General features: G+C 46.6%; 1 protein-coding gene across 1 annotated transcript; it reads left to right on the forward strand.

Annotated features, from left to right (window-relative positions):
* The first annotated feature begins 1212 nt into the window (after positions 1-1212).
* Positions 1213-22649, forward strand: HHIPL1 (HHIP like 1). Its single transcript, XM_054828781.1, has 9 exons — positions 1213-1694; positions 6461-7107; positions 9402-9545; positions 9827-10155; positions 12066-12192; positions 13185-13330; positions 16424-16505; positions 18320-18402; positions 21022-22649. The coding sequence occupies exons 1-9, from the start codon at positions 1323-1325 to the stop codon at positions 21615-21617; spliced, it is 2526 nt and encodes an 841-aa protein (XP_054684756.1). The 5' UTR covers positions 1213-1322; the 3' UTR covers positions 21618-22649.
* The last annotated feature ends 3878 nt before the right edge of the window (positions 22650-26527 follow it).

Here is a 26527-nt window from a genome sequence, read left to right on the forward strand (position 1 = left end):
AATTGCATAACTGCATACTCATTTTTTTGCATGGCATGCAAAGTTTTCAGGGGCAGCGGCTAGATTGTCTCCTTTCCAATGTGCTTATCAAGGCCATCCATGAAAAAGTGGTTTTAAATGGCCAAAAATACAAGGGCAGAGAATTTTCAAGTGAGATCATCAGGTATTCTGGTTGCCTGCACATATGCAAAGTTTTTAGTGACCTTAGCAGCAGTTACATAAGCATATGGAGAGAAAAACAAACTCGTATTAAATGCTGTAACACATATGGTCTCCTGACAGGATGTTCCAAGCCATGCAGTGATTTTACAGTCCATATGCACTGTACAGCAGTTTTTTGGTCTCAAAGCAGGAGTCAAAAATAGCATATCAGCATGAACTTCACATTCTTTGTCTTTTATGGGCAGTCTGCGTGTTACTATTGAAATACATAATACACTGTGGCTAGCTGCGTTTAATATCAGAAAAATGCCATCTACCTGGGACTTGATCTTAATAGCTGATAATGCCACATATGATATGAGATACTGTATGCAAAAAACCAGCATTTGGAATAAATATTTTCCCGGGGTATGCCATCAAGCGCTTTAAGGTAAGGGAAGTATCATCAGCAATGTCATTTTGTCTGGGCTGGGAGTACACGGACAGCACGGAGGGAGCACCATTCTGAATGGGAGGAGTATCTTCAGAAAGGGGAACATGTCTCCTGGGCTAGCTAGGGCCACACGCTGTAAAGGCTACACCAGACCTCTTCTTTCCAGCCTCAAAGATGAATCTAATCAGAATCTCATCCCAGGATGAGACTGCTGAAGGATGCCAAAGGACATAGAAGCACTAGCTGTACTGAACCTGTTTTCTTTTTTTAAAATATGTCCATCAGCTGTAAAACTCAGAGTGCTGTTATCTGTAATATTTTGGTCATACGAAAGATTCAGTGACAGAACCGAGCCCAGCAGTCAACAAACACTTGAGGAGTCAGTCTAAGGAACTTGTTTCCAGTGTGACATTTCTGGTGTTACATACTCCAGTATGACACCCTGGGCTGATTATGCAGCCAAGTACCTGCCAGGTTGTGATCTGGGTGGAATCAAACTAAAAAAGCCTTTCTAAAACCATCACCAAAACGTAAGCGTGTTGTGAACGAAGCCGCGTCCCTACGAGCCCAGCGCTGCCGAGCCGGCGCCCAGAGCCCCTGGCCGCCCGTCCCCGGCGCTGACCTCGGCGGCGGCAGCTGCGGGGCGGCCGCTCTCCGCGCCCCTTCTGCCGCTGGGGGAGCGGGGCGGCCGAGCCTCCCTCCGCGCAGCCGGGCCGGGCGGCGGTGTATGTGTCCCCGTCCCGTCCCCCGCCCCGCCGCCGCCGGCTCGCCGCGGGGAGCAGCGCTGCGCGGTGCCGCTTCCCTCCGCGCCCGCGGGGCGGCCATGCGGGGGCTGCGCGGGGCGCGGGCGGCGCTGGCGCTGCTGCTGGCGGCGGCGCTGGCCCCGGGGCCGGCGCGGCCGCATCCGCAGTGCCTGGACTTCAAGCCGCCGTTCCGGCCGCCGCGGGGCCTCGCCTTCTGCCGGCGCTACGCCGACTTCGGCTGCTGCGACCCGCGCCGCGACCGCGCCCTGCTCCAGCGCTTCTACCGCCTCAGCGCCCGCCTCGACGGGCCCACCTACGCCGCCTGCGCCGGGCACCTGCAGGACCTGCTCTGCCAGGTGAGGCGTCCCGGCACGCCGCGCCCGCCCGCCGCACGGGGCTCCGGGGAGCTTCTGCTGCACGGCGGGGCATCAGCCGCCCGGGGGAATTCGGCCGCACAGGGGGCATCAGCCGCACGGGGGGATTCAGCCCCGGCACGGTGCTTTGGCCCAGGTGTGGGTGCTTTAGCCCGGGTGTGGGTGCATCCACCTGTGCAGGGCTGCATCAAGCCCAGGTATGGATGTTTCAGCCCACGCATGGGTGTATTGGTCCGTGGGGGGTGCACTGGTCCAGGCACAGGCATTTTGGACCTCGCAGGGGTGCATGAGCCATGACATGGGCACATCAGCCCAGGAATGACTGCATCCACCCGTGCAGGGCTGCATCAGCACAGGCACAGGGGGCTTAGGGCAGCACAGGGGTGTGTGAGCCACGGACCCCCCACAGGTCTATCAGCTGTGGCACTAGTGCCCAGACCCACGCACGGGTGCATTGGCCCATGTACGGGTGCCTCAGGGATTAGTGCAGCAGCCTAGACATGTGCTCCCAGGCACTGTCAGGAGCAACTGTCCATCATTAGGTTTCCCAGTGGACTTTTCCACCTTTGGCAGGTGTTTGAAAGAGGAATAGGACTGTTCTTCTGCTTTAACTTATGAGCAGCAATGCTCTTGGACTTGGTGAAGACACCCAGGAGGGGACCAGCCTGCACGAGACATGCTCCTTGTTACGCCCAACTCATGGGATCAAGTGGTTTTGTACTGGGTTACGGCATCCTGAGAGGCTTTTAGCGTGTGCCAGGTGCTAACAGACCTGACAACGGGTGCAGAGTAATGCCTGAGGATGTGGCCTAGAAACCTCTGTGGCGGCCATCCCGCACGGGGGAAATTTCCACTCGGGGTTGATGTTCTGTGGCCAGATAGGATAACAGGATGATCACAGTTTGCGCAGAGCAAAGCGTCTGACTCTGTCATCAGCAGTGGTCTCGTATGTATGAAAATGCCCATGAGACAGAGCAGTGGCAGCTCTGTGCTGTGCAAGTGTAAATCTTAAATTAATTCAGACAGTGGAGTCTTGTCTGCTGTGCTCAGATGGGATCAAAGTGGCTTTTCAGAAATCCTGCTCTTAGCATTTTGCAGGCTACCTCTTGTGTTCCTGAAAGCATGAAGAGAAAACTAACCCTTTTCCACAACAGCTTCTAGAGATTTGACTTTTATTTCATCTCACATTGTACTGGAAGCAAAAAACCTTTGAATATATTCCTGAAACAAGCGGTGTCCAAAAGTCCATTTGCAAATAGGAAACCAGTTAGCAGTGCCTGCTAAGCACTCCTTCTGCCTCTGGAAGCGATAAGTAAGTCTCCTGCGTACATCAGAAACCTGACCGTTGAAAAATTGTTCAGAAGCAGTGAAATATTTCATTGTGGGAAAAATGATTCACTGAAATGATTCACTGAAATGTTCTGATGAGCTCAGTGCATCACCAGCCCAGATGTGGCTACAAACCACCACCTCTGGCTGCGCAAGCACAAAATGGGAGTTCAGGCATTGCAAACGCTCCAGAACACTCTGCTTCCATTCATTGGTTATATATACAATTTATATCCTAAACCTGAATTAATAAGTGGGTTTCTGTGACTTACTCAGCATGCTTCTGTCTCTTTCTGCTCACAATTCATGATTTCTCTCAAATGTGATCAAATTATTTTGACAAGTGTCTCAGCTTGTACTTGTGGTGAGGATTCCTACCTTCTCTTAAACTGTGATTTGCTACGTGGTGCTGTTTCTGTTCCTCGTGGAAGGGCAAATGGAGGAGCAGCAACATCCTTCCCTCCATGCTGCCCATGATCCCGCAGCCCCAAAAGAGGGTCTCCCCCCACCCAGAAGCAGGCTGAGAGGTTGCCTTTGGCCTTGGGGGAGAGGAGGGCTGCGGTGGGACACCCCCCTGCCTGCCCCACAGCCTCAACACCCGGAGGTATTTTGAGGGGGGCAGTGGGTCTCAGGGACATGTGTGGACGTGGATTTTTATGTGGTGGGATACAGGACACCAAACTGCAGGACAGCAGATGCCTCGTTCTGCTTCTCGGGAAACAGCTTGCTTAAAGGCTTGAGTTTCCAGATGGAGGTGGACAGGGAATGTCAGGAATTACGTGAACGTTAGACACTTTCCTGAGGAGTCTCATTGCTTCCCCCGGGCTGATAGCAGCAGTAAAAAAGCCATTGTTTGATGTGGGTGTTCAGCCAAATTCAGACTGTTGCAATTCCTCAGATAAATAGCTGCCTCTGAATTCCTGGAACAAGTAAGATGGATTTAGCTAACTTGTCTTAATATCACTTGTTTTATTTTCTGATGAGTTATTTTCATACTGTGAGCTTGTTCCAGTTACTGATCAGCAGCCCATTAGTTTCCCTGGTCTTTGGACCACATCTTAAGTTTAAAAGGAGCGAACAGACCATGTCATTTGGAAACGAGGATTTAGATCTGTTAGTGATGCTGGGCTGTGACCGAGTGTAGAGTTTCTTGGTGTTTTGAGTCAGTGAACATGACAAGACGATGCAAAGGGTGAAGGACCACAACATTTGATCCAGAAGCGGGGGAATTCAGGATCAGGCGTCAGGCTCTGTCTCTCGTGGAATAAAAGTTGGAAGATATTCTGAATGTATCTGGAAAATACCCTAGACACATGCTTGGGTACTGCCTGGATCTCTGTACATCACCGCCAGCGTAATGCCACTGTAAATAGCCGTATGCCACCACGAACGTGGTAAGGAGTGAAGAAGTCATCCACAACAGCTATTCAAACACACCTGAGGCTGGGGTGAACAGCCCGCAGCGGTGAAGGGGCAGGGAAACCATACCTCTGCGCTATTTTTAATTCTGATGCTGAAGCCAGGACATGGCCTTATGATGCCTAAGATCCCTGCTTGCTTTCAAGGAGGCTTTCAGAGAACCAGGTACACCCCGGTACTCAAGCGGTGGTCTTCCTCTCTCTGAATGTGAAACCTCCGTCGGCAGCAACAGGCTGAGCTCCCGTCCAGCCCTGCCTTCACATTCCTTTTCTGTTTCGTTTCAATTTGTTTTCTAAGGCCAAATTTTCAGTCATAACAACTGCATCGGCAAATGCTCCAGCTCTTTCTGTCGCTGGCGCACCTCGTGCAACCGAGCCGAGTGCCATTACCCAATCTGCCCGTGTAATTTCAGTGTTTTGTGTCACGTGCAATCTCCTTTTTACCACATTAATTTCTGCTCATTTGAAGGCATAATAACCTTAATTTTGCAATGAGTGGCTTGACATTCCAGGAGGAAAGCTTATTGTACACTAATGATCTGTTATATGGCCTCTCAGTTTATTATGGTGTGTAATGGAAAATAAAATGAAAATTAAATATTATGTGTACTTATCAGCTAATTTAAATACTTCAGTATCTTGGATGTTATATCTTTTCAGCTACTGAATAGTGCTATAATCTGCATTAAGAAGTAGCTCCCTATAGATTTAGAAACCACTCCCTTTTTTTTTTATTTAAACTAAGCTGGTTTTGTTTGGAAGAAATGCCATCTAGGAATTAAAAAATACAGAATTTATTCAAGAAGGATAGTTTCTCTTCCCTTCCTACCTTTCTTCCCTCAGTTATTTATCTGCCCTGTGAAAATAACTGAGCCTCCACTGCATCATGTTATGTTATTTGGAGAGGACTTTTGAGATGCTTGTCAGGAAGATGCATTACAGCTGGAAAATAGTGTGTGTTTATTACAAGGAAAAGTCCTTGCAAAGCAAAACTGAGTCACTTTGGTTAGTTTGTAATTTACAGACAGTGTTACTGGATGGCAGTGGCTTTTTACATAAGGAAAAACATGCCTGTCGGAGTTCTCGTAGTGGAGTATACAACGAACTATGTGAACTTGATTCAGTCCTTAGACAGATTTCCAAGGCTGCGCCCTCCATAAACTGGGGTTGTGCTGCAGCCACTGCCAGTGGACCGTGCCTGGCTTATGGCCATTTGGTGCTCACTGCCTGAAATCCTGTAGCCCGAGCATCGCCCACAGAACTTGGTGACCGGTGTCATGATCATGAGATTCATTACACCACTTCTAATCAGGTATATAAAGTGTCTGTAGGCAAATATCCACCGGCAAAGGCAGCTGCACCCGAGCAAGTCTGGTGTATGCAGTGATGGCATCCCAGGGCTGGGTGCACTGCACAGTAAAAAGGATGAGCGTCCTTCTCCTCTCCTCCTACGCTTGCTCATCCCGCTCCTTCCAACCTGTACATCACATCTGTGTTTGAGGTGCGTGTCTGGATTGTCGAATGACGAGGTATGGAAATCACAGGCTTTTGCCCCACTGGCCTTTCCCGTTCCCTCCTCAGCCTGGAGATGCAAGACCTGAGTCTTCTTAGCTAACTCCTTGGTTTCACTGCTGTGCTGTGGTGAATCTGCTCGGTATTTCATAGATAAAGGCAGAGCATCCAAGATAGAAAAGTCTCTTTTTCCCCAGTACAGTCTAATGGGGTGTTGTAGCAAGATATATGTCATCACTGGTTTTCTTGTGTTAGTGCTATGGTTGCAATAAATGAATAACAGCATGAGGAAGCCAGCTTTCACCAGGAATATTGAAGATCATTTCTGTGAATGCTGAGATAAACCCCCTTTCTAAGATCTTTTCCTCTGTTAATATATCTTCAGAATAAACCACAACATATGTTGTCATTAAGGTGAAATTTCTCCAATTAGTATTGCTGCTCAGCTGTTTCAAATCTGGTCCAAGAAATTTTTCTCTCTCCCTCTAGGAATGTTCTCCATATGCAGCTCACTTGTACGACGCCGAGGATCCCTCCACCCCCGTGCGGACGATACCAGGACTTTGCCAAGACTATTGCCTGCAAGTGTGGCAAAAATGCCGCTCCATTTTTCGCTATCTCTCTGCAGATCAAGAGTTAATTGCACTGGAGAACAACATGGCAAAATTCTGCCGTTACCTGTCCTTGGAGGACACAGACTACTGTTTTCCACACCTGCTAGCTAACCAGAACCTTAACCAAAACCTGGGGTTAGTGACCGCCGACGCGGAGGGCTGTCTCCAGCTCTGCCTCGTCGAGGTCGCCAACGGGCTGCGCAATCCCGTAGCGATGGTGCACGCCAACGATGGTACCCACAGGTTCTTCATTGCGGAGCAGGTTGGCCTGGTGTGGACCTACCTCCCCGATCGATCCAGGCTCGAAAAGCCATTTCTGAACATCAGCGAGGCCGTACTTACCTCACCTTGGGAAGGAGACGAGAGAGGTTTTCTAGGTATTGTCTTCCATCCTAAATTCAAATTTAATGGTAAAGTGTATGTCTACTATTCAGTTGAAGTTCGTTATGAAGAGAGAATCCGAATCAGTGAGTTCAGAATTTCTGCTGCTGACATGAATGCTTTGGACCATGGTTCTGAAAGGTATTGTATACACGTTTCTCTAGCAAATGTATTTAAGATCTCAGAGGGCAGCTTGTGCATTTTTAAAGGCTATTAATGAATGAGACTTATTTAGCTTAATACTGTTCTTGCATTCCAGTGTGGTAGCAAGTTAGTCCAAGTCCATGGGCAGCTTACTGAGACAGAGAATAGGCCTGTCCTCCGTGAATAAACTGCAGGTGCTCAGGGATAAATCTTCTGGCATTTCTCAGTTCTGGCATGTCAGAAGATTTAACTGAGCAGTTGATTAAACACTATTTACAGTTAGTATTTTGGGGTTTGGGTTTTGGTTGGGGTTTTTTTGGTATTGTAATGATTACCCTTTAAAAAAGACTTCTACAAAGCGTGAGTGAAATTTATTCCAAAGCCAAAGGTTTCCAAAATCAGTATAAACAAACTCAGTGGTACCAGGCCAAAGATGGATTTGGCCCCACATTTCTTTATGTGAATGACAGCTCAACCCTGTGGTATTACAACTGTAATTACATAAAATGCAAACCTCTGGGCTACTGTTGAGCACATTTTGAGTGGAAATTTCATTTGTTTGAGTCTGATCCTGCACTTGATCCATATTGATATGCGCAGGTAGTGAGAGGTTTGTTTGTGGAGTCAGTCTGTAGATTTATAACCTGCTGCAGACCCACATAATAGAACCACGGTTTTAAGAGACCCTTGAATATCATTAATGTTAAGTTTTTGCTTTGTTACATGGGTTATATTGGAGGCTTTCCAAATACTCAGCAGTGGATGATTCTAGCTCAGAAATGCACTAATTGTAGCTTAATGACAGAAAGGGGACACTGGTTTATAAAGCAATGACAACAACTCAGCGTGAGCAGCACGGTAGATGACAGGTAAGGGGAACTGAAACGTGGTCCTCAGGAAAGAGGTTAAACCTGCGGATGTCAGGGCCCACGAGCTCTCTTGTTTAAAAATCCTCAGGCTCAACGTTTGTAACATTTTCTGTGCTTATTTTGCTGACGGTTAGTACTGCAAAAGCTTAAGAAAACAAAATTGTGGTCCTGTTGTGCTTGGGTAGGCACGGCTCCCACTGACTTCATCCTGAGATGCTGCCCAAGAGGCAGCTTCAGCCGGCACGTGGTGCGCGTTGCCTTAGCAGGAAGGCGTATGTCTGTTTGTCCGCAGATTTGTGCTCAGTGTGTTTTGTTTTCTTCCATCTTCTTTGGGAGGTGGAGGAGGATTCGCCTTTGTGTCCGCACAGGATGCTCCTTCGCTCCTGCTGCCAGCCGGAGTCTGTGCGCTCGTGCACGGTTACCTTATCTCAGAGGTGGTGGCGTTTAGCAGCAGGTGACAGAATAATTACATAGCTGGGTTCCTTCCCACAATTTACAGTCTGATCACAAACTACCAGTACTTTCAGAAGGGAAAAAAAATTTGCTAAAAATGAGGTGGTGTGAGTGATTATTATTTGGTTTTGCAGCTATTAAGAGGCACTGTCAGCATGAAATCTGGACTTTTTTAGAAACTGCAGGAAAATAAACTTCAGTTATTGTACCTGGGAAGCTCCATTGCATGTATTTGTGGCTTTGCCTTTCTATAAAGTTATCCTTTTATATATTTCAGCTTTTTCTAACTATGAAAGGGATGCCAGCTGCATAAAATAAACAGATAAAAGTAAGAGAGAGGTTTTAAACTTAAGGTAAGGGTTGCCAATACTGCTTTGAATAACTTTTGTTAAAATGTTAGTTTATTGGCTGCTTTTAACCACTCTTTAAGCTTGTAAAGTTCTGTGTATGTAATTATCATTTAAGGATTCTTCTCTCTAAGAATTTAACTATTACTTAATGTTTGAAAAGTTTTAGGTTCACCTTGAAAGCGCCTGTCAGGATTGTGCCAAATGCTGTACAGATGCACAGACGGACTGGAGACCTTTCTCTTGCAGCTTACAATCGGATTTAAGCTGAGCTGCCTTTTTTAAAAAATTTAAAAAAAAATAGAAAAAAGTTTAACAGGGAGGAAGGAATAGTCAAAGGAAAAGTACAATTAATTGAAAGTATATTCTGTCATGTGGTTTCCCAGATTTTCCTTATTGCACAATTTGGTGTTTCTGTAATCCAGAAAATATGTCAGAATTATTTAAGGTTAGAAAATCAGCTATGCCCAAGTAAAATTCAGTAACGTGAATATGGAGGAATTTGCATCAAACCTGATCTGTTGCCATTTCCATGTGTCAAAGGCAACACTGGTGTGACGTTGCTCTGCCCTTTGCTTCGGGCTTGTGCAGTCGCTAATGCCTCCTCCCTGTTTTCGCTTAGGATAATCTTGGAAATAGATGAACCTGCTTCCAACCATAACGGAGGAGAGCTGCTCTTCGGAGATGATGGGTATCTCTATATATTTACTGGAGATGGAGGCATGGCTGGGGATCCTTTTGGGACCTTTGGAAACGCCCAGAACAAGTAAGAGCGGAGCCGTCCCTACGGCAGCTCCAAGCCACCAGTGTGCACCCATGGGGCAGCGGGTGTGGGAAGTCGGTGCCACCTGAAGGCTGTTTGGTGGCCCAAGGCAAATGAAATCATCATGAAATGGTTGTTTTTTCAGAAATATTGAAAGATTTGTCTTAGCCAAAACAGAAAGAATTAAACTCTAGACTTTCCAAAAACCCCATCTCTGATGTTTAACCAAGGCCTAGTTTTATTCCTTTTTTTTTTTTCTTCTTTCCTTTCTTCTCCCCACACAGATCAACCCTGCTGGGCAAAGTGCTGCGGATCGATGTGAACAACAACAACCGTGGGCCTCTGTACCGAATCCCTCCCGACAACCCTTTCCTTAACGACCCTAAGGCTCGCCCCGAAATCTATGCGTACGGAGTGAGGAATATGTGGCGCTGCTCTTTCGATAGGGGCGAACCTCAAACCAAGGAAGGGAAAGGGCGGCTCTTCTGCGGAGACGTGGGACAGAATAAATACGAAGAAATCGATATTGTCGAGAAAGGGAAAAATTACGGCTGGAGGGCAAGGGAAGGATTCAGCTGCTACGACAAAAAACTTTGCACCAATTCTTCAATGGGTAGATAGATGTTCTCTCTAAATTACCTGTCTCACACCATGCAGTTTTCTACACCGTCATTTTTAATTCCTGCCTTCAAAGCCTGGCTGCTTGGTGGAAAACACACATTTCTGAGATGTAAATCTATGGAGTCCCAGTCTAGAAGGGAACTGACTTGGGGATAAATATTGAAAGTCCAAATGTTGCCATTTTTGAGTTAGGAGGAAAATGAAATGTGCTGGCTGTCCTTTTTCTAGGCGATCTGTGTTGTTAGTCAAATTGCCTGGTGATTCTGTGATTTAGGGTGACAATTTCATCTTTTCCACAAATTAAGCTTTCCTGGAGAAGCGAGAAAAATTTACAGCAATTGTATTTTTCTCCATAACTCAGAAGTAGTGCCCTTATTTTAAAAAAAGAACAAAACATAGTATTTAAGCTGGCCAACCAGTATGCAGACTGCATGATTTGCAGGTAATTGAATGTACAGTGTATTTTTGTTTCTTTTAGCTATGCCAAAAAGGAAAAGCTTTTTTTTAAAAAAACCCACAAACCTTTTCAAACCTGGATTCAGGGTATTTGCTGGCTGGCTAAATTCCAGTGCACGTGTGAAGTCAGAGTGTTTTGTGTTGCAAGGTCTGATGCGAACCACATCTTCTGCTGGAGCATCTCCCCAGAGATCCAAGGCTGGAGTGGGCTGGCACTGGTTTGCACTAGTTGAGCTTCTGATTTTTTTTCTCTTCTATATGCTATGTGGTGGTGTTTAACTTCCTTCCTTTTATTAACTTTGTTTAACTTCCTTCCTTTTATTAACTTAACTACAAGTACGGTGGTAGTGATTAAGTGTTTTTTACAACAATTTTGAGAGCAGGGAGCAGATTTTTTGCACTCCCTCTGCTGAAGCAGTTGTCAGAGAGCCCATTTAGTGCTCTCCTGTGTGACAGCACCTGTGTGAGCATTCATGGCAAGCACTTTACTGAGATCTCCAGGGATTTGGAACAATTTCTGATGCCTTTAGAGACCCTTTTGATAGAACAGTGAAATGTCACAGCCCCTTTAAAACGATTAGCGCAGCTGAAGTGTAGAAAACACTTTAGATAAAATGCCCTTGGTGCAAGTCCCTCGCTCGCAGAGCTGCTGGCTTTGCTACTTGAGGCATCTGCTATGTGGGCAGGGAGAAAGGCTGTGAGGAAGAGGAAGGGGGGGTACCATGAAGAAATACCTGTAACCCAAGAGTTTTAAAAGAAAAGGGAGGAAGCATTCAATGGAGACCCTCAAAATCAGCACATTTCCCTCTGTTTTGCTTCTGTCTTGTGTTTTAACTTGCATTTGACAATGAATGTGCCAGCACTACATCTTGCCTGTGCCATTCCGTAAATATTTGATGGCCCTTTCAGGTTAAGCTCTCCTGTCTCAGAGAAACAGAAGCTATTTGCACTGACATCTGACATATCTTTTCATCAGTGCCTGCAGTCTGGAGTTACCCATCTCTTTTTTCCATGGATGCAGTGAGTCTTAAGAGTAACCTGCAAATTCACAGCAAAACCAGCCAGGCTGTGTAGAAATGGGTGAGAAGCAGCACTAACAGAGCTGGGTGGCAGTGGGACAAGAAGGGCTCAGGAGAACAGTGAGGTGTCTGGGTGATAAAGAGCCCTCGGGCTCATCAGGGATTCAGCTTATACTGCAAGCGGAACACGGAGCAGCCTCTCAGAGCTAGCTTGTCCTTGGTTCGCACAGCCAGCTGGGCAGGGCTATCGAACGTGGTTCTGAAAAGGTGAAAATCAAACTAAACATGACTCTATCGGCAGTTCATTTAATTAGAAAATGCTCAAATGAACCTGATTGTATCGTCCAGTCTCAGAACTATCTAGATAAATGGCTATTCTGCATCACATGTAAAGCAAAGCAAGTCACAGATCTTTTCTCCTTTACAGATGATGTGCTTCCAATTTACGCCTATCCACACAAAATGGGGAAATCCGTTACGGGAGGCTATGTTTATCGGGGTTGCGAGTCTCCAAACTTGAATGGCCTGTACATATTTGGTGATTTTATGAGTGGGTAAGTAAGGCCCCATCCCTGGAAGTGTTCAAGGCCAGGTTGGATGGGGCTTTGGGCAGCCTGGTCTAGTGGTGTCCCTGCCCATGGCAGGGGGGTTGGAACTAGATGGACTTTGAGGTCCCTTCCAACCCAAACCATTCTATGATATGATCCTACGAAATACTTCAGACGCTCACTAAGCTGTAACCCCAGCGAAAGCCTTCCAGCAGTACTACTGCCTGCGAGTGCTGGTGCAGTCTAACCACTGAGGATATGCTGCTACTGGCTGCCTGCGAGCACTGGGCAAAGCCTGACTGCTCATTGCAGAGGGCTCACGCGGCATGTTTTATATAACCTTTAGTCCATGGTGCTGTGCAGGAATGCAATCTTTGCATTCCAGCAGCCATCCATGTTGCTGATTTACATAGTTCCAGTACAAATAAAGAGGCAATGATATGATGTTCATTTAAAGTCCTAGAAGCGGTGTAAAAAGCATTTGAATGCATCCTAAAAACCCCCACCACTCTGATGCGCTCTGTTTTCAGACGCCAAAGATATTGAAAGAAAGAAAGAATTGTCCAGCAGTGAGTCTGTGTTGAAGCAGGCATGAGCCTGCCTTGGTTTTCCCCCACCTCCTCTGCCCTTGCTGTTTCTGCATCTCCCAGGCCTCTCGCACGCAGTCCTGATGCCCTGGTCCTGGGTGCAGGAGAGGGGCTGCAGAGCTGCGGTGAAGCCAAGTGCTATGCATCTCTGGCAAGGTCCCCCCAGTCTGACATCCCTTAAACCCTCCCGTATATTTTTTTCTTAGGCTTGTGTAGTCCCTGAAAGACAAGGTGTTGCAGGGTTGTATAATATGTGTTTTAATATTAACAATCTTTTGTTTCTTGGAGGAGCTACAGCTCCTATAGTAGCCAATGCAGATAGGAAGCATTAAACATCCTTTCAGGTGTCCTGATTAATGTTCATAAACCGTCATCTTTGTTGCTTGGTACAAGTGCTTTTTTGCCTTGCAGACGCCTGATGTCTTTGAAGGAGGATCGTGCTACCAGAGAATGGCAGTACAGTGAAATCTGCATGGGGACGGGACAAACGTGCATGTTCCCTGGGCTCATCAATAACTATTACCAATACATCATCTCCTTTGCTGAAGATGAAGCAGGTAATCTTTTAACTGTATATCGCACTGAATGACATGCTTTTGGTTTCTTTTCTCTTCAGAGTACAACACCTGAGAACGGGTCAGAGAGGGCTCCTGGGAGGCCGTGGGCGGTCGGGAGGCAGAGCATGAGTCTGTCAGTCATTAAAACGCCAGGGGGTGAGACTCCCAGCATCTCCCAAATATCAAACCAAAGTTACAATCCTGATTTTGAGGCCAGCGTGCCACGCAGTGACTGCAGGGGGAATTGGAGAGGCAGTTCCCTCGGGACTGAGGCTGGGTGTGCTGGGTGCGCTGCTGCCCGCACGCCTACCCTCTGGAGGGACGGGGAACGGGGGGGGGGGGCAAGTACAATAAAGCACAGCTTAGAAAAGAAACCTTCTTCTTCACAGTGCCATGCTGTGGGGAATGCAGGCCCTGAGAGGCTGAGAAGCTGATACCCAAGCGAGAACAAATCTACGCTCTTGGCTAGTCAAGAAGGCTGTTGATGTTATTAATGAATACAGGAAGGCAGATGTAATGAACAGTAATTACGAACCTGCTCACCCTGGCCTGGAATATCTGTACGTCTCGAGGTGAAGCAGAATGAAAGCCCTATGTTATGTCTCGAGTGAGGCATCAGCAAAAGGCTGGTTAAGTCCATATTTTATTAGTGCCACCTGGGATTTTCCCTCGCGTAAGACTGAAGGATCAGTCTCAGTGGAGCTTTGCATAGCTGTGTTTTTAAGACTGGAGACATTTTGCTTTCTAGGAGGGTGCCGCTGCATTTCGAAAAGGAGGAAATAAAGAGTCCTGGGGTGAAAGCTGGTGGTTGCTGCCTTTGTTTGTACAAGGGTATGGTTAATTGCCCAGCACTGCAGTGGGCAGGCAGAGCGTGCAGCTCCTGACTGAGGATGGGGAGAGGATGACCCACGCGATGTTTAGCTCCATTGCTAAGCAGCCTCGTGCGCGGCTCAGCGACGCAGGAGTTTGTGTTCGGCCCCGTTGTGGGGAGGTCCTGGCTCATGGTCACGAGCACCCACTTCCAGAATGCCCCAGTTTTAAACATCTGTTTTTCCTGCAGATTATGTCAGGTGTGGATGTTGCATATGTGCATTGCATATCATATAAATGCAAATTTTATTATGTAAATGTAAATCATCCAAGCTAAGTATTAGCTCAAAAGTTTGACTTTGGAATTTTATCTTTTTTGGAGTTAAAAAACATTTTCTTTAATAGTTAATGTTTATGGAAGGTAAGGCTGTTTTGCAGTGCTGTGGCGAGAAGGACATCTTACCCTAAAATCAGAGTAACTTAGTTTAAATCAGCTTTATGCCAATTCAGAGGGCTGCCAAGTGCAGTATCAAGCTATTAATTGCAGCCCTTGCTCATGCGCTTGGGGAGCGGCGTCTCCCTCGTCCTGTACCTGTGAGCAGAGTCTGTGCAAAGTGGGGGTGAAACGCTGCTCCCCTTCTGCCCTGCGCTTTTCACGCATACTTTGCATAAGTAAAATAGAGCTGGGTGAAAATTTGGGCTGAAGGCTGTTCTCAGAGGTACTATTATTTGCCTTGTGTTTGCTTTATTATAATGGAAAGCAAGCTGTTGATAAGAGTGTAGTGAGTTTTCTTTATCTGCAGTGAACAGTCTTCTCTTGCACCTCTTCGGTGTGCTGGGGATCTGGTTTTTTACAAGTTTATCCCACAGTTTGTTTTAACAAGCTTTTCTTCGCGGAAGCATTTGGGTTTTTTGGGGTTGTTGCTGTGCTGAATGTTAATCCGGCTGGTGCAGTGGATGAGTTTATGCGGTGGGGACACCTGTATTTTTGGTTCATCGCACAGCCGTTATAAAGCCACCAGCCCTGTCCCCTGGCAGCTGAGCAGGTCGGGGACGCCCCAGGCACCGTGCTGTGTCTGTGGGGCACACATGTGATACAGCCTGTGTGCTTCATGGCCTGAGCATCCGTATTTCTGCCTGATAATTTCTGGGAAAGGAGTGGGATGTGAAGCACACGTCACTGCGCTGCAAAACGCAGTGCCAGGTGTTTCCCATCCCTGTTTGGATCAAGGCTGCCTCTGGCCTGTGGTTAATGGAGCCCACCAGAAAAAGGAAGAAAGCAGCCAGGGGTGGCCAGGGGTGGCTGGTTTCTGCCCTGGCAGCATCCGGAGGAGCTTGGTGTGCGGCAGCAGAGAAGAGCAGGGAGGAGAAGGGAGGCTCAGCAGCCAGCAGCGGCTGCCACCGACTGCCCACATCTCCCTTTGCTCGCTCTGACCTCTCCGCTCCTTCCCCTCTTCCCTTTGGGGTACCCATAGGAGGCCCAAATAAATCTGCCTTACGCACTAAACAGGTCTCCACTGCCTTTTTTTTGGAAATATTGCAGATTTATTTTTGCTCTCTGATCCTTTTCATTGCACTGCTCAAGCACTTGAGCTGGGAAAAGGGGGAGTGCCAGAGGAAATTCTTATCCCGGTTTCCCATGCACAACAGGAGGAGAAGGATGGAAATGCAGTTAAGAGAAAATACATCAAATAAATGGTGATGGAAGTTGTTAGGCCGAAGGTCGAGCCCTATCCATGTGACCTGACAGAGCTGTGACAAACCAAATGCCTTTCATGTGAGATACATCTCATTTTGTGAGTGTGCGAGAGAAAGCAAAAGCAAAATCTTGTTGTCTTGTAATTCACGCCAAAGGAGTGCTTTATCCAAGAGAGCAGAAGACACTGTGAACATTCTTAATTTCCTTTCCTTTCATTTTGACAATAGGAATTCAGGCTTTCACTGGTTTGCATTAGTGAAGTTAAAGAACACAGATCAGACTGAGATGACAGCTGAAGTCTGGGCAGCTGAACCTGCAGTGGAAATTTGTCCAAATAATATTTCATAACAACATGTAAAAGCTCCGGCTCACTAAGAGTATTTTATGCCATTGGACTGGAGATGAACTGTCACTACAAACCCCAGTACAAACCTGCCTTGTTTCCTCCAGTAGCCCGATCTCCATGTCGGCCCCAGGTTTCCTGATGCTCTCTGACGTGTGATGCAGAGTTCATGCCTTTGTGCTGTATAGGACAGAAACTCCAAGGAGAGTTTTCATGGCTGTGCTTGTTTTTTTTTTCCCAGGAGAACTTTACTTCATGTCTACCGGCGTACCGAGTGCCACAGCACCCCATGGAGTGGTATACAAAGTGGTGGACACGTCTAGGTATGAGATGTTCTTGTTGCAAAGCCTAAGTGTGGTGCGGTGTGTCCAGGTGTGGATCTGATGAATGATGCTGATCGAGTAACTAGCTCTTCTCGCGTGCTGGGCCCCTCTGGAGCTTGATCAAGGAATGGCTGGAGCAACCCGTTGTGGGTCTGCTTTGCTCCCGCAGTCATGGTGATCACCAACTTGTTATGGGGCCTGTTGGTGTTAGGTAGGTTGGGAGATTTGTTCCTGAAAGCTCAAGGACTATTTTATGGGTGGCTTGTCTTTCCCAGGCAAAGTTCCTCTAGATTCCTGCCCAGAAGGAGGCAGTTTTCTCAAGGTGTGTAGTCTCGGCTCTTCTCCGTCCCTTGTAGCCAGCTGCATCTCCTGTAAGAGCCCCATGCCCAGGCAGCTGCAGCCGAAGCTGACCCAGCGTGACCTGCAGTGCTTTCGCAGGCAAAACAAAAATGAATGTCAAAAAGTACATTATTTTTTGTGTTTCAAAGTGGAAAATGGTTTGGACAAGGAAATAAGACCATTGTTACACCTTCTGGATCCCATGTGCACATATCTTCAGACTGGGCAAGGCAGGGAATAGTTATGTTTTATGAGAAGACTTATAGCTGTTTTTTCCATCTTCCTGTTTTTTAAGCATTACTATTATTGGCGAAACACCAAACTAATTTCAGCCAGACATGTAGAGTGAGACTTTTGTAGCTTTTATTTTTTTTAAAACGGATTAAATTTACAGCTTTAGCTATCTGAGCATTTTGAACCAAACCTCTTTTTTGGTTTTATGTTGGAACCAGACCCCAAAGTTAAACAGCCCCCAGAGCTGCAGCGTGTTTTCCTCCGACTCTCCTTGTCAGGAGCGTTTTCCATTATCTCACACAGTGGAAGAGTTCCTGTAAACTGTGTATTAAGAGGCTGGTATTACGCAACCTTTGCAAAAATAAAGCAAGCAGAAGTCAAAAGAAAGTCATAAGTTTAAGTTTAAAAAGAAGTTCCTTTAGTGTGTTGAGTTCAGCAATACGAATAAGAAAGAACTCATAGGAAAATTCATAAAAGTAGGGAATGTCCCTGTGGCAGTAGTTGAGGGGAGCTCTTTGCCTTCCACAGAAATGCAAATGCAAACAATCTAATTACAAAGGAGTTATACCCTCCAAATGCAAACATCATGCATCTTTGAACCAGTTGAAAACCTCTGAAGAAGGCTGCAGATCAGCGAGCCAGCCGGGGTAGGAAAAAGTAATGATGAACTGGATGTAACTTCTCAGAAGTGAGATTTACCTCCATGACAAATAAAGTTGTGTCAAAATAATGCGTCAGACTAAGAGGAAGCCTCTGCAGGAGACACTTAAAGCTCTTGTTTAAAACTAATGCATTTTTGGTACTATTTTTGTAGTGGTTAGTCTTTTGTTTGGCTTTAGTTACGAATAATAGTGTGTTATTTTGCTTCTCTGAAGACCGCCTGAAAACTGTCAGATGTTCAACATACACTGTGTTTTGTGATTTTTATTTTCAGTTTGATTAATCTCTTTCTGTAATGCTTGAACCTGCCAGTGTTTTATTTCCTTAATGGATTGAGCAATGGCAAGTGAAAACACAGCCAGAGGACTCCACTGCCTTGTGAATATTTGGACTTTGATCAACGGAGATATGTGATTGTTTAATTATGTTTTCTGCTGTAAGAGATTACTTGGATCATTTAAACAGACATTTATTTTTTTTGCAATGAGCATTACATTCACTGAAGAACAATGGGAAGCAAAGGCTCATGATGCCAGGGGAAAGGAATTAATTGTGGGCTGTATGTGTCCCTTTTTTCTCAGGAGAGCGCCACCAGGAAAATGCCGAGTTGAGCCGTCGCCAGTGAAAGTAAAAAGCAAACTCATCCAGTTTGTGCCAAAGGAGAGTAAGTGTCACTGTTGCTGGTTGTTATTGGTGCACGTGAGCTGGCAGTAAATACAAACTCCAGGCTCACACTATCTCTATGCGTGGAGACCACCCAGAACTTCAGTCTTCAGAGTAGCCTCAAAATTAATTCTTACGAGCTGTTTTGGATCTGAAGAGTTGTTTCAAATAAGGCATAAGGTATTTCCCCTCTCCTGGCCATGTGAAATCTTCTCTGTAGTTTCTGCCCCTGTACAGTTTCCCTTTTCCATGCTACATCGTAAGGGTTTCATTACCACTAGTTTGGTTTCCCCAGAACTGTTTCTGTACTGAGATCCTGCGCTCGATGGTGTTTTTCCGTTCTGAGTGATTTTTTGCAGTGCATTCAGGTAGCGAGGAGAACTTCAGGAGCTGAAGGATATGATGGCTAAAGGGTTGGGAAGTAGCTCATTGAGCGAGATGAGGGCTGAGTCATTGTTAGTTGTGAGTGAGGGAATATGGGGATGAGAAAATGCTCCCAAAAGAACTGATGTGATCAGCCATTCAGGTGAACTTTTGGCTTATCCAAACCCTCCAGGGCTTTTTGATTGCTTCATACTGAATGAAGTATTGTACTGCTAAAGCTGGAGTAGTCAACGATGTGGGTGGATCTGCAGCAAGCCAAGTACTATTTATGTTAAGTGCAGAAACCTAAATACACTATTAGGATCTCAAAATTAGATTAGGCAGCATCACCTTTCTTTTCCCCTGTGCATTTTGTTTAGACATGTAAGAACCTAGGCAGTACTCTAACAACTTTGTCGTGAAGTTAGTATTACTGTAGGAACTCTAACGTCAGAATACTTTTATTTAATTTTTAATTACATTAATCATGTTACACTGCATTTGAGTCATTGACAGTTCCTACAGCTTTGACTTCAGGGAGGAATGAGGGCACTCAGCACCTTGCAAGATTGAGTCTTTAAAGTGGAACAAGATCTAAAGCTAATTATTAACTGTTGACATGCCTGAGCACTCAGCACATCTTCAGAAACGGTCTCCTTTGCAAGCTGTGCATGCAGTTTCCAAACATTGGTAACTTGGTTCATGTTCTACCAGCTTTGTCTCTGTTTCTGCTTATGCATCATTCTCTATGCAAGTCCAAAGTTCAGATTTTTAAGCTACACATATAACTAAATCTTTTGGGTTTGTTTACAAGGTAGTTTTCATCACAAAATAAAACTTAGAAACAGTGGGAGAGATTCTGCTAAGTGTCTCAAGAACTAAATTCATGTGTAGGTGAAAACCAAGCATGAAGATTTTGATTCAGAAGCATGCAAACAGAATGTGTAGCTGTAAATATATTGCTTTTTTGGTTAGTGTGAATGTAACAGAATCGCCAAGGCATGCGGCTTGCATTAGCTGGATGAGTGCATTTGTTGGAAGCATATGTAATAAATAGCTTGATGAAGAGTAATATATAATAACAACTTGATTCAGGGAGGTGAGAAGCACTCTCAGGTGGCCATTGGCTTTCACGCAGTCCTACATATCATTATATGAGTTCCAGGATTTTTAAGTGCTTTGCCAGATTGGGCTCCAGCAACTGAGGTGTGCACGGGTAAGGCTTTCACATCTATTTCTTGCCTTCAGAACCTCAGCTTCCAGAGAAAGGAAATCTTTTCATGCCACAAGTACAGTTCTGCTCCAAATAGGGTTATTTGGAAAAACTGGACCAGTGCAAGGATTTGTCTTTTGGGGACAATAAATACTAAGGGAGAATAAGGCAGTCATATTTTTCCCCATCTCTGTGCTACAAAGCAAATGATGAATGAGAAAATGGCTAAATCTAGGATATGATTCAATAAGTTGTGATGTCTTTGCAAATGTCTGTGACACTGTCCCAGCTCAGTTGATTGTTATTCTGAGCAATTCTGAATTGCTTCCTTCTGACAAGCTAAAACTTATTTTTAAGCTAAAAATAGAGCGCATGTGAATAAGCAAGTCCAGTAACGCCTGGAAACTGTGACAGCAAAGACTTTTCAGCTCTTCAGAGTTCAAGGCTCTTTTTTTTTTCACAAGGAAGAAAAAACCAACCCCAAATCCTGTTTTATGTGTTGTCCTGGCAACTCCGTTCCTTTTGCACATTCCAGTTGCCAGAGAGAATTGATTTTGAATGTTCCTGATTTCAGCTCCTCTGAATAAAGCATCTGGCCCAGTGGGGAGGCCGGCGCTCTCGGTCTGGTAATGATCCAATCATTAGTAATGACGAGAGGAGCAGGAATAGTGCCTGTCTTTAAAATGCTTTCAGCAGGGGAGAAGGGTATGGTGGGGAACTCCTCTTCTGACCGTGAAACTCCAGCTCCCACCCTTTAATGGCCAGGCTGAGGTTTTGCCGATAAACTCCATAGAGTTTCCTTCTTGGGAGAGGATTACTAGTTGGCATTAAGCCCCGCAGTCCTCTCTGCTAACTAAAAGCAGCCGACATTTTTCGCTGAGGAAATACTGGCTCACTGGGAGCCTTGTCGCTTCTCAACAGGATTTAGTAAGCAAATTCCAAGAAATGAGTTAAGTAAAAAATCAGCGCTGGTTTCATTTAGTTGTCTTTAAGTAATGTCCATAGACTGCAGGCTCATGGTTTCCTGGGTTTTTCCCACAACAGAGCTTATTGTGAAAACACCAACGCCACGTCCCCGGCTGAAGGCCACAGCTGAGGCACCACGGGGAGGCAGACCCGAAACCCCCCGCACGCCGGCTGTGGACTGGGTGGACCAAGCCCCGCCGCCGCCGGGGAACCGAAGCAGGACACCCACCACGCCAGCGCCGAGCGGCAGGACCCCCAAGCCCAGGAAGGGAGGAGAGAGGAGGGGGCAGCGCAGGAAGAAGAAACCCCCCGGCACGGCCCCACCGCTGCGAAACGGCGCTGTGCGGCTGATGGAGCAGCGGGGCCGTGGACGGAGCCGGGGCCGGGTGGAGGTTTACATCGACGGCGAGTGGGGTACGGTGTGCGACGATGGCTGGAGCTCGCTCGCTGCCGCCGTGGTGTGCCGCCAGCTGGGCTTCCCCTATGTGGTGCGGGCCAGCAAGAAGGCAGAATTTGGGGAAGGGACCTCCCTTCGCATTCTCCTGGATGATGTCCAGTGCTCCGGGCAGGAGAAGACGCTGCTGGAGTGTGCCCACGCCGAAGTTGGCACGCACAACTGCTCCCACGAGGAGGACGCCGGTGTGGTGTGCAGCCGGGAAGAGGTGGCAGACTGATGACAGAGGAGCATGGGCCCTTCTTGCCTGACCCTCTAAACCGGCGTCAGTACCGAGGAGGGTGCGCTGTGCCTTGAGGATGCTGCGTCTGTTCAAAAGGATCTTGCTGTTTTCTTTGTGTTCATCCCCATCCATCTGCCTTGGAGGGAAAGAAAAAGTAAAATGCAGCAGTGACTTGAGTATGTCATGGGCAGGGACTGCGTTTGTATGGGGTTTTTTATAAGAAGAAAACCCCAAAACCAGCCATTATAGGTTAGAAAAAAGATGCATCCTGTTGCCCTTGCACCTTTCAAAATACAACATTCCACAGCCGTGCTTCACAGTGTTTTGCCAATAAATAAATTCCCAAATGACCACGCTTTGCTCTTGTTTGTGGAAGTGTTTGCATTGTTGGGCTTGCTTTGCCACCTGCAGCTCTGAGTGGTGGTTTCTAAGTATGCGTAAAACTGTGCCTTTCTTTCAGAATACAAAAGTAGAATTTTTGGTTAACTTTCCATGACTAGTTTACAGAGTCACAGAATTAAAGGAAAATGATTCTTCTGTAATGCTTTATATTCGTATAAGCCTATTGGTTATCAAAGATAACTGCATCTAAGCAAAATCAGATAAATTAGAAAATGTCAGAGCATATTGCCTGGATACTATTTCTTCAGTTTACACTAGCCTAAGTGAAAAGAAAATCTGGCCTTTTTTACATAACAGGATCATTATCTAGTTTAATCCTGAAGATGCTTCATACAAGTTTCTCCACTTCCTCAAACATTGTGAAGCCACGTGGGTTTTACATTCAGTTTTCACAGGTGGGAATGACTAGACAAAAGGTAATGTACTGGGGTAAGAATCCTGTAATATTTACCCCTTTTGAAAAGATATTAAAAAACCCCAAAACTCATTTTGTTTGAAATGTGTTTTTCACCTGAGTGGTGACTGGAGACACATGTTCTCCTCTATTGTGGTCTCTCTGCACTTGATACCATTTTGCCTGGTGAAGTTTTTCCTGACGTGATCAGGATAGGTTTTGTCTTGCTGCTTACACAAGAACATGAGAAAGACAAAACGAAACAAATGTGAAATGACGAGTGCATCCAGAGAAGTTCGCAAGCAAAACCTTGTATCTAAAGCTCTTACTGTGGATGTTTATTTTAATTCCCCAATTAGTATTGACAGTGTTCTCTTAAGCCTAAATTATCGATGTATATGGTAAATGGATTTGGTTTTGTGTTTTCCTGAACTTTCTGATATATCCATTAAATACTGTTTTATATTAAAGAATACCTTCACTATACAAAAGCAGGTGATCAGAAAAATAGCACTGTCTCCCTACTTCTTATGAAGGATAAAGGAGAGAGGAAAATATTACTCTTACTTCATTGAAAAACCTGCAAATGCCATCAGACACCAGAGTATTAGGCTTTTCCTGTTGCAGTGAAGGTGCAAATGCATCTGTTTAAAGTGCAGAAATTCACTTCAGGCACATCAAAACATTCAGGGAACAAGAGAGCCCTTTGTAAATTCTTCTGTTGAAAGAGCTGGCACCTCTTGAGCTGATGGGACTAGAGGGCTGGAAGAAAACAGAAAGTGGAGATAGAAGCTTTCTTCTTCCAAATTCCTCTTCTGCTTCTTTTGGCTCCTTAGCCAAATTTCAGCTAGCTCTAGCTGTGAGATTTTAAGGAGAATCTTGGTCATAGTTATACTTCAAATTTCTGGGGAGAAAAAAAGGCCTGAACAACAAAAGTTGCTTTTAATTGAGATGATCCAAGGCTGTCTGCCATAGACCAATTAGACAGGAATTTTGCCATCATTTTCCAGGTATGCAAGTATGCTTTTTGTGATTTAACTATTAGTTACCCTATGCCTGCTGTAGCCCATTTGAGCCTCCTGAAGACACCTGCTTCTTGCATATTGCCAGTGGTGACTGCCACCAAGCCCCGGCTGACAGTCACTCGGTGGCAGGCAGTCTCTGGTGACAGCTAAAGGCATATGGCAACCAGCCCACGAGGAGCAGCCGTGGGTAAGAGCGAGCTGTGCCGTGGCTCGGCTGATGGCAAACACAGAGCCGTACACCCCTGGTGTTTGCTGCCGGCGTGACGTGGGTGCCGCCAGCTTCACAGGGGAAATATTTATTGGCAGAGGAAGAGACGAGACTTGCAAATAAGCTTTTTTCCCTCTTACCCTTTCTCCCAGCCCACACCGAGTGGGGAAAGCATTCAAATAGGTGCGTGCCAGCTCAGTACGCGGGGATGTGTGTGCATGTCTGTGCCTGCCAGCTCAGTATGCTGTTACGATGCTGGGAAGATATTTCTGACCATCATGGTCCCTTCCAAGCTTAAAACATGTCTACTAGTCTAGTTCCCTGGTATTTAAATAATGAGCCTGTATTATTCAAAGCACAGAAGTACCTGTGCATTTAAATACCGGATATATCATCTGCTGTTTAATAGGGTTTTTATTGATAGCTTTTTTCTTCATTTCGAAATGCACTTACATACCAGGATGTCACACAAATTGAGCTTTAGATAAACTGATAAACCATGCTGCTACGTTAGAACATGCCACTATACCGCCTGGATGCTGATTCAGGATAAAGATCTTAAAGTAGCCGGGAATAATGCTGCTTACCACAGTGCTGCTGCTTTTCTGCATGTGTTATGTGGCAGTGTTAGACTTTTCATAGAATCATAGAATGGTTTGGGTTGGAAGGGACCTTAAAGATCATCTAGTTCCAACCCCCCTGCTATGGGCAGGGACACCCTCCACCAGACCACGTTGCCCAAAGCCCCATCCAACCTGGCCTTGAACACTTCCAGGGATGGGGCATCCACAACCTCTCTGGGCAACCTGTTCCAGTGCCTCACCACCCACAGTAAAGAATTTCTTTCTAACATCTAATCTAAATCGACCCTCCTTCAGCTTGAAGCCATTACCCCTTGTCCTGTCACTACACTCCCTGATAAACAGTCCCTCACCATCTTTCCTGTAGGCCCCTTCAGGTACTGGAAGGCTGCAATTAGGTCTCCCCGGAGCTGCCTTTTCTCCACACTGAACAATCCCAACTCTCTCAGCCTGCCCTCATAGGAGAGGTGCTCCAGCCCTCTGATCAGCTTCGTGGCCTCCTCTGGACTCGCTCCAACAGCTCCATGTCTCTCCTGTACTGGGGACCCCAGAGCTGGACGCAGTACTGCAGATGGGGTCTCACAAGAGCGTAGAGGGGCAGGATCCCCTCCCTCGACCTGCTGGTCACGCCTCTTGTGATGCAGCCCAGGACACGGTTGGCTTTCTGGGCTGCAAGCGCACACTGCCGGCTCATGTTGAGGTTCTCATCAATCAATACCCCCAAGTCCTTCTCCTCAGGGCTGCTATCAATCCATTCCTCGCCCAGCCTATAATCGTGCTTGGGATTGCGCCAACCCACGTGCAGGACCTTGCACTTGGCCTTGCTGAACTTCATGAGGTTCGCACGGGCCCACTTCTCCAGCCTGTCAAGGACCCTCTGGATGGCATCCCTTCCCTCCAGCGTGTTGACCACACCACACAGCTTGGTGTCATGGGCAAACTTGCTGAGGGTGCACTCGATCCCATTGTCCATGTCGCTGACAAAGATGTTGAACAGTGCCGGTCCCAGTACCGACCCCTGAGGAACACCACTCGTCACCATTTTCCACTCGGACATTGAGCCGTTGACCGCAACTCTTTGAGTGCGACCATCCAGCCAATTCCTTATCCACCGAATGGTCCATCCATCGAATCCATGTCTCTCCAATTTAGAGACCAGGATGTTGTGCGGGACAGTGTCAAACGCTTTGCACAAGTCCAGGTAGATGACGTCAGCTGCCATTCCCTTATCCACCGATGCTGAAACCCCATCATAGAAGGCCACCAAGTTTGTCAGGCACGATTTGCCCTTAGTGAAGCCGTGTTGGCTGTCACCAATCACCTCCTTCTCTTCCACATGCCTGAGCATAGTGTCCAGGAGGGTCTGCTCCATAATCTTGCCAGGCACGGAGGTGAGACTGACTGGCCTGTAGTTCCCTGGGTCTTCCTTTTTACCCTTCTTAAAAATGGGGGTTATGTTCCCCCTCTTCCAGTCGGTGGGAACTTCGCTGGGCTGCCAGGACTTCTCAAATATGATGGAAAGTGGCCTGGCCACTTCATCCGCCAGATCCCTCAAGACCCGCGGATGCAACTCATCAGGTCCCATGGACTTGTGCACCTTCAGGTTCCTTAGATATTCTCGAACCTGATCTTCTCCTACAGTGGGTGGTTCTGCATTCTCCCAGTCCCTGCCTTCTGCGACCTGGGCAGTGTGGCTCAAGCATTTGCCAGTGAAGACTGAGACAAAGAAGTCATTGAGCACCTCAGCCTTCTCCATATCCTGGGTAACCAGTTCACCCATTTCATTCCAGAGGGGACCCACATTTTCCCTCGTCCTCCTTTTATCACTAACATACCTATAGAAGCTTTTCTTGTTGTCCTTGACATCCCTGGCCAGACTAATTTCTATCAGGGCTTTGGCTTTCCTAACCTGATCCCTGGCTGCTCAGACAATTTCTCTGTATTCTTCCCAGGCTACCTGCCCTTGCTTCCACCCTCTGTAGGCTTCTTCCTTTTTTTGTTTGACTTTGCCCAGGAGCTCCTTGTTCATCCACAGGGGCCTCTTGGTGGTTTTGCTTGACTTCTTTTTTGTTGGGATGCATCACTCCTGAGCTTGGAGGAGGTGACCCTTGACTATTAGCCAGCTGTCTTGGGCCCCTCTTCCTTCCAGGGCTTTGTCCCATGGTATTCTACCAAGCAGATCTCCAAAGAGGCCAAAGTCTGCTCTCCTGAAGTCCAGGGTAGTGAGCTTGCTGCGCACCCTCCTCGCTGCCCTGAGGATCCTGAATTCCACCATTTCGTGGTCACTGCAGCCAAGG

The sequence above is a fragment of the Grus americana genome, chromosome 5 (genome assembly GCF_028858705.1).
Source record: "Grus americana isolate bGruAme1 chromosome 5, bGruAme1.mat, whole genome shotgun sequence".
Classification (NCBI taxonomy): Eukaryota; Metazoa; Chordata; class Aves; order Gruiformes; family Gruidae; genus Grus; species Grus americana.

Bases quoted from the DNA above. Each gene is read 5' to 3' on its own strand.
- HHIPL1 (XM_054828781.1), top strand. From the start codon at position 1,323: ATGTGTCCCCGTCCCGTCCCCCGCCCCGCCGCCGCCGGCTCGCCGCGG. The intron at 12,193-13,184 runs GTAAGTAAGGCC...TTTGCCTTGCAG, and splicing joins TTTGGTGATTTTATGAGTGG to ACGCCTGATGTCTTTGAAGG. The intron at 16,506-18,319 runs GTATGAGATGTT...CTTTTTTCTCAG, and splicing joins AAAGTGGTGGACACGTCTAG to GAGAGCGCCACCAGGAAAAT.